The 8,695-nt window shown below is 35.1% G+C and overlaps 1 protein-coding gene across 1 annotated transcript in view; it reads right to left on the bottom strand.

The window, feature by feature from the left end:
* Positions 1–229: 229 nt before the first annotated feature.
* Positions 230–8,695, bottom strand: part of PROX1 (prospero homeobox 1) — a 53,722-nt gene continuing 45,256 nt past the window's right edge. The window contains exon 5 of the mRNA XM_073338923.1: positions 230–5,865. Within this exon, the coding sequence (XP_073195024.1) occupies positions 5,680–5,865 (186 nt within the window). The 3' untranslated portion in view covers positions 230–5,679. The remainder of the gene's footprint in view (positions 5,866–8,695) is intronic.

Here is an 8,695-nt window from a genome sequence, read left to right on the forward strand (position 1 = left end):
TATAGCTGTTTACTGTAGGCACCCCAAATGCCACAGGAAATATATATTAGTTTTGTAAGATAGGTGGCAGGTTTCATTAACACATAATTCCAAATTGTGGCGGTGGTGGGGGAGAGTAACCGTAAGTGGGATTGCAATCTCTCACAGTAAATTGATTCCAGTGATTCACATTTTGTTATGGGACTTAATAAAGAAATATTTTTAGAAAGAAATATAAACAATGGCAATGAGCTTGTAATTTATATTTTATTTTGCACAAGCTTGCATATATACTGCACATACATTCAGTTTAGAGAAGATGGAAGGCACACAAGGCAATTGAACTACTGTATCCTTTAAGTGGTACAAAGCAAAAAGGTAAAAGTCTGGAGAGTATACAAAAGCTTAAAACACACAAAATAAAATCCCCCCCCAATTTTTTTTCCTGTTTCTTTTCTTTTTAATTTAGTAGCTGCCAAGCTAGAATTGTAACTTTTTCTCAATCAATTGTCTACTGCACTTTTTTTTCCATATGGACAGGGGAGTCTTATTGTTTTTATCATATCATCAATTAATATTACAGTACATCCTTGGTAATACAAAATTGTACACCTTCATCAAATAAATTAGGATAAATTAAACCAATAAATTATGCAAAGTCTTCAGAACAATAGACAACAACAAAAAATCCACAGTTGAAATTGCCTCTAGCTAAAAAATAAAATTTTAAAAAAAATCAAAAATCGACTTTATCAGTTCAGTTATTGTTCTATCTTCAAATTAAAGGGTCTTTATTACAAAAAAGAGCTTAATAATGCTATTTACAACATATTGCTAAATAATATAAAGGCAGTGTTTTGTCACTTTTGTAACTATATACATATGAGTAATGGCTGGGACAATATCAGTTTAAACCTTAACCTTTGACTCTTCTGGGCAGCAGTAAAACCAACTTAAGATGCATTTTTCTGACTCCTGATTTCATATTACATGAAAAATAACAAATTCTTGTTATAGTATTTGTTGTTGGGTTTTTTCCCCACTTGAGCAGTTCTTTAATGCATTTTAAAATTTGCAGCAAGGATGGGTTTTAGGTAAAATATAAACTTGTTGTTTCTTCTAGATTTGCTTCTACATATCCTAGTACAATTGTGCATTTCTGAAGGTGGCTGCTTAAAGGAGAGAGGTGATTGTGGCTCAGATGAAGAGACTAAAAAGTCACAGTGCCACCACCTTTCATACATTAAAGAAGATATTCCTAAGAAGATGCAAAGGTTAAACACCAGTTTTCATCCCAGCTCTAAATATGAGCATTTTCAGCTTCAGTTTATAGATGGTTTACAACCAACAGTTCTACAGAAAACAAAATTGCATTTCCTTCAACAGAACATTTAAGTGCAATACAGTAACTGCTTACTCATATAAACCAGTTACATTCCTTAAGGGGAGCTTTTTGAAAACAATGCTTATTGGAATTTTCAAACACATAGTTGGTACCAGAAGGAAACATTTGCACTATTAACACCAATGATTTCTATATAATACACATGGCAAATATAATTTTTGCTTTCACTTCTCATGTACAGTGCTCATTTTGGGGGTTTTGTAAACCACTTTCCATTTTTTTCTATATATATATATATATATATCTTTCAATGCTGCTGGTGAAAATCCTATCTTTAAAGCCACAAAATCTTCACCCTTATTTCTTAGTTAATATTAACCTGTGGAAAAAACATTTTGCTATTAAATGACTTCATGTACATAGAAAAAAATTGTGTAATTGTACAGAAACTGTATCACCTATGCCCTTGACATCTGATGAAAGAGACTTATCATTTAAAAGTAGAGAGCTGGATATTCAAGAATGCTTTCAACTATCTATACAGTTACTGTAGTGTTTCTTATAAATTTCAGCAGATGTTTTCAGAATGTAGTTATTAAAATCTTATGTCTTTATGCAAGAATAACCATAAGATTGAATATTTACATTGCTTTATAAAAGTTCCCCTCAGTTTTCGATGTTCACCCACATACCTGGTACAGTAACAAAGATTCTGCAAACTTAAAACACTTTTAATTAAATAATACTCAGAGGCACAAAGCAAACCTCAGGAATACATGGGTGAACACTTCCTTAAATAATTACTACATTCTAACATCTTCCACATGTTTACCATTTAGTGTGAAACGTTCCCATTAAACAACCAGAGATACAGTAAGAATTAAATGTTTTGTAATTTCAAATAGAACATTCTTTTCACAAAACATAACAAATGTCTAAAATAGGTTCTTAATCTAGATAGGAAAAAGGTAAGCTTTTCACTTCATACGCATATTTTATGTGTGTATATACATACAAACATATCTATGTAATGTCTCCATGTATGTATATGTGTGTGTGTATCTATACACATAGATACTGCGTATGAAATATTGCTTCTATACTACTTTTCAATATGCTAAGAAAACACAAGATTTGCACCACATTTACAAAAAATTGGCTTCTACAAGAATTTTCAAAACTTGAATGCTGCTCAAACAATTGAGAAAAAAATAATTTGCATTATCAAACTGTTCTAAAAATTCTCTTCTTCAAAAACGTATTCTCCTGCTTTGTTTTGTATTTTTTTTTTAAATTTTTTAAAAAGACACAAAATATGCATAGCTATCAACATTATGTCAAACAGCCGGAAAAAAAAATCTAGTGTTTATTGCAGCTGTAGTAATTGAAAAATAATGTTTAAAAGATGAAAATTGTAAGCCACAGAAGGCACAAGAACAATTGTACTTGTGGGGAAAAAACTGGTATTTTGAAGGATTTTTTTAATCCTTCCGCTGGTGCATTTAAGGTCTAGGCACAGACTACAACCTCAAGTTTATATGCAGAAATAAATCTGAATTAGCAGTAAATGAATGGCAACATGGGATTTCTACATGGATTTTTAAATTCTTTCCCTACGTAAACTTTTTTTGTTACAACAAAACTAGCCTCCTGCCTTTTAGCCATTGTTTTTAAGTAAACAGTATTGAGATTGTTTGAAAGATTCTGATTTCTATTTACAATTTAGTAAGAGTTATGCCATATATTTATCTTTATATTTTTAAATGCATCGGGAGGCACAAAGGCAATATGGCTATAATGCAGTAAAATCACCATAACTGCAATGATCCAATTTTTTTTTCCAGGTCAAAAAACTGATTTTTTCCTCTCTTTAAAATGAAATTTCTACTCTTAATTCCTATGCCTCATTTACTATTGAGATTATGCTATTTATAAATAAATAAATAAATGCAACAACATCTAGTGTTGAGTACACAGTTTCACTCATTTAGATTATTAGAATCACATTGGAGCCAAATAATATAATAAAATAATAATAATATAATATAATAAAAGTAATGGTTATATCACAGATCAAGATGGTATCTAGTAATGTGTCCATGCAGTATGACTAAAGTATGGCTTTACTTTTTTATGTCCAGGAGGCAATGCAGTGTTATATTTTGTATTTGATGGGTTGCCAGTGAAGAACTAATTGTCTTAGAACTTGAGCATTTTATGCCACTTCCTCCCATAACAATAAAAAAGAAAAAAAAAGTGCATGAACACAATTTTCCTTCTTTCTTACTTGGAATTGATTGCATTTACATCTTTACGAAGTGTAATGGTTACCAAATCATGCACAAAATAAAAGAATGACACATGCTGTCTACTGTATGGATGCCTACAGTATTAGGTACTCACAGGGAGTTTAAGATCAAGAAGATTTGTTTTGCTTCTAATGCATAGTGAAAATGTTGGCACTTCATCCCATGCTATTGTCTGCATTGCCTATACTCCACAGATACTGCCAGTACTTGAAAATAATGACAGGGCATCGCAGGATTGTGCTGTTTAATTTGAAGTCAGCAGGTTTTTAAGGCTTTGTGCTGACAATAATTGCTTTCATACATTTCTGTCTATCAGCAGTATTTGTAAATGAAGTGAAATTGCAATGATCAGGTCAGCTCTTTAGTCACACGGGTAAACTTTCACTCTCCAAAGTCAAAATGCAATTTTAAAATAAAGTTAAAGAAATAAAATATTGATGTCCTAGATGGTCTAAATATTACTGGCTATTTTGTAACTTTCTCTAGATTTGTATCAAATTACCTAAGGGGAAAATAGAATTCAAAATAACAATAAATTCTTACTGCATCTGTGCAAAAGATGACAGAAAAAATAACAAATACCTAGTGCCATAGCATCTTTAAAAAAAAACAACAACCCCAAACTATTGGACACTATACGTTTTTGAAAATGTGAAAATAAAAAGGAGAACCACTGAAGAAAGCACAAAAACTAGCAGCTAGCTTTCTTGCCTTATGTTCACACATTGTGACATATCATTCAGATGAATCCAAAACTTTCGTATACTTTACACTGTACTCGTATTTTGGTCAACACCATCTTCTGCTTTAGAACACAAGTGTGGCACTCTGATCAGACAGATTTGTTTTTGATGATGCACTTAACTGTAATGCAAAAATTAAATTTGGCTATCTTAACTCTGCGTAGCCAACAGTACACTACTGTAAATTTTGTGTATGGTTAACTGGATTTTTATAAAAATGTTATTTTTATACTTGTGACTAGGTAAAGATTGATTATATTTTACAGCTACAAACAAAGGGCCTTTTTGCCTCAGCAGATTTGGGCTAAAACGCTTTCTTTTGCTATATAAAGGTAATTCAAAACATTGCTTTTCAGGGCAAAATATTAACTATCAAATATAGGCAGCAATCTTTTTATGCCTGGAAAAAAAAACTGTGCAAAGAATAAATGTCAAGAGCTAAGAGCCAATTAAAATATGACTAAGACACAGCAATATAGAATGATGAAAGGTTTTGTTTTTACTTTATGGAGAGTGAAATGCTTCCGTTTTAATAAGCTGACCATATTATAAAATTAGTGTGGTTGATACAATATTGTGCATGAATTACTGGCTTCCCCCTGCAAGAATAGTATCTGTTTTGTGCAAAATTGCTTTGCCTCAATAAAAAAAAATTACCTTGCATGTTAATTACTGGGGCAGGGTATATGTTATTCCTGTAAGGGAAAGCTTGAAGAATAGTGTTTGCCTTTTTGGGGTATCACTTTTTGGAGTGAAAACCTAAAATGGATCTTTGTAGTTTTTAGAAATAGGAAACAAAATCTACCTTATTTGTTAAAAAGCAAAATAAAATAAAATAAAATAATGCTCTAAGCTTATGAAGTAACTTCACAGAGTTCAGACCTTTAGCAGTATAAACATAATATAAACTTCATTGTTTGTAATATTGTGCCGTGACATGAGTCTCACTCAGACAAAATGCCACTTTGCAGCAAGCAATAAATCTGACAAAGCATTTTTAAACATAATGCCCTAACTTGCTAAGACAGGCTTTTATACACTTCAAAATTCTTCTCCCTGAAAATTAACCCCATTTATTCTCCAAATGTTAAGGGTCTTGGGCAAAAGTAAACTGAAGGGTGAAGTAAAATAACTATTCCCCCTTGTAACTGACCAAAAAAAAAAGCCCCCTATAGTCTGATTTCATACACATATATATGTATATGATATACCTATATAGGAAATTAAAATAAACACACACACAACTTGGGCATCAAAAGGGGACTGCTACTTCTCATACATTCATAAATAGTTTTTGAACTCTCTACTCATGAAGAAGCTCTTGTAGGCAGTTTGGGGATTTGAAAATCTCAGGGACCTCACTGTCCAGTTTACAGATGACCTTGTATATGGCCTTCTTCCAGGAAGGATCAACATCTTTGCCTGCGATAATGGCATTGAAAAACTCTCGTAACGTGATCTGAGCCACTTCCAGGAATCTCTCTGGAACCTGCTGATACAAGGAGACAATGGCATTAATAAAGTTTTCAGTTTCAAGTCTCTGGTTCTTCAAAGGAAACTGAACTAAGTTCTTTCTTTCAAAAAGGGGCTTACATAGCACCTGCATTTTCTAAATATGGCAGACTTCTATTCTCTTATGCAAAGCTGTTTATATATAGTACCATAGTAATAACTTTTATAACATGTGTTAGATATCTTTGCAACGTCTGACTACAGAATGTAGGTAACGAAATGTTAAAGTCTGGATTTAGATAGTGAGGGACTTATAAGATATAATTAGCAAAGGAAGGGGGGGGGACGAACCAACAGCAATTGTCTTAAAGGAGATAAATCTTGTCATGAAATTTTACCCATGTACTTATGCGTAAAGTCTCTGCATGAGAATTCACATGAAAATTATACATGCATTGAAAGGCGCATGAACCTCTGAATATCTGTGTTTAACTTTGGTAAGAACCAGTGCTGAAAGCTCTCAGAGAAATAGGATATCCATGAACGGTTGTTCATAGTTTAAAAAACAAACAAACAAGCCATCAGCTAATGGCCTGATTCTGTAGCTGCTCTGTGCATGAAACTCCCACAAGTCACCCTCCTTGGGAGCCATTCTAGTTGTTCCTTTTTTTTTTTCCTTCAGAAACCTACCAATAAAAACTCAAACTCTTCAATGGGTGTGTCATGCATGAAGTTGTGAGAGAACTGGGCTCTGTCTAACCCATTTGTTTTCTGAGTGTTGGTCTAATTCCATGGTTAAGTCAAACAGCTAGCTAGCAGGGGTATGCCATTTCCAGATTCCCTGGGACCACAGATTTACAGAAAAACAATGTATTATGGAGCCACAGCTCCATAGCTATAGACACAGCAAGGCAAACACTTTCTACTAGATGTACTGCTTGCTACTGTGAGTACTCCCATTGAGATGATGGGTCTCCTCATGGTAGGAATTAATATACACAAGTAGAAGAAGTTCTCAGGGATGCATTTGATCCCTGCTGTGGGATGCATGTGAGCAGACAGTAGCAATCACACAGAGTCCAATTCAGCAGGGTGCCATGCAGGTGCAGAGGGCTCCACCCATGTCCATCACATTGCAAAATGGGGGCCTATGATTAACCAATATTCTAGCCTAAGTCTGATTTTTGCCTAATAACTTTAGAAAGAACCCCAAAATTACTTGGCCTGAAAATTCACATGCTTCACCTCATGTTATAAAGCACTAGACCTATCTCACTGAGATGACACACTAGCATTCTAAATTTTCCCATCAGACAGACATGTGATCAGTGGGAGCTATGTACATGCATCTGAGGGCAGAATTTGGCCCTAAACACCTATCTTCTCCTCCCCCCACACACATGCTGCAGAAACTTCTTATTCAAGGGGCTACATGGAGAAAGTGTGTTTTGGGGACATTCTATCACAGCAATAATTACCGGGGATTAAGATGACTATTTCCCTACCTTATTGTCTGTTCAGAAAAATGAATCTGTTTTCAGACAACATCTTTCTGTGTTTCACTGCTTAATGAAATATTTACAAGAGATCCCCTGCCTGTCTCTTTCTGGTGTTGCTGTAGAAAGTGTTGCCCTTACTGTTTGTTCAATTCCAGCTGCTGGTACTTGGTATTGCCCAAATGGGGTATGGAGACACTGAAATCTGTGGTTAGGGAGCGATTGACCCAATGTTACAAAAGGGTAAGAAAGATATCTGATAAAATCAGTGACGCCCCTAGATATGTAGTGAGCCACCAGCTCAGAAGGGCCTGAGTTAGTTTGCCTCCAGGATTCTGCCTCGCAGTTACAGCTGTGGAAAATGTTCAGCACAAATGCAACAGCCTGGGTTGAAGTTTGGCCTGTGCCAGTAAACCTAAGCCCATGCAGGTTAGAGTTCTTCAAAAAGGTGAGGAGAGTTTTCCATACAGTATGCCGTGGAAAACACCGTGAACCCTCAACAGCTGCGTGACAACTCCAGTCACCTCTCTCCCTAAAGACATATAAGGTAGGAGGCAAGAGGTTCTTAGATTTGCTCTAGAGGGCTGGGAGTTATCTTTAAAGGCTTAAAGTCATTGACCCCAAGCCTCACAGTGAATCTTCAAAGGTGGGTTCACTTCCAACCCCATGAAACAAACTGCAGGGATCAGTTCTCAAATATCTTGATTAAATGAGCCCCAGAGAGGTTGGAGAGGTCTATTCATAATACAGTGTTCTCAGCGAACCACTATACTCATAATGCATTGGAACTATTCATAACTCGTTCCTTTTGTAGCGTTACTACTAACTTCTTCACGTCAGGCTGCATTACACATGTTACTTTGCATGTTGTAATGTGAACTGCATTGTGATTAATTCCAATGGGATAACGCGTCGGCCAATATTTTTCCTTTCTAGAAAGAAAAACAGTGCAGTAGTTTTCTTTAAACGAAAATATTCAGTAAGGCTGAGCCTGAAAATAAAGATCTAACTGGACGGATGGTTTGTTAGCCAGATTTTTCAGTAGGTAATTAATCAGTCAGCTGTGTTAATTATGTGTCTGGGGGTCGCTTTTCCCTGACCCTAAGTGATGGTGACCTATTCGGCACATCTTTACACCTAACTGACTGAACATCTCTGTAGTAGAAACATCTGCAGAAAATGCTTCAGTGACAAATAAACTCCATCCAGGTTTCTTTTAATAGAATCAACAATCCCTAGTATGAACCCAGAGCATTTTCTCAGCATCAGGTGGCAGCAGTCAATCAAATAATCATACTGTACATTTACCAGGAGGAAACACAATGGGGTCTGCTGTGTGGGTGGCTAGGTGGGTTTCAGACTTTAGCCCCC

This window comes from Lepidochelys kempii, chromosome 3, assembly GCF_965140265.1.
Source record: "Lepidochelys kempii isolate rLepKem1 chromosome 3, rLepKem1.hap2, whole genome shotgun sequence".
NCBI lineage: Eukaryota > Metazoa > Chordata > Testudines > Cheloniidae > Lepidochelys > Lepidochelys kempii.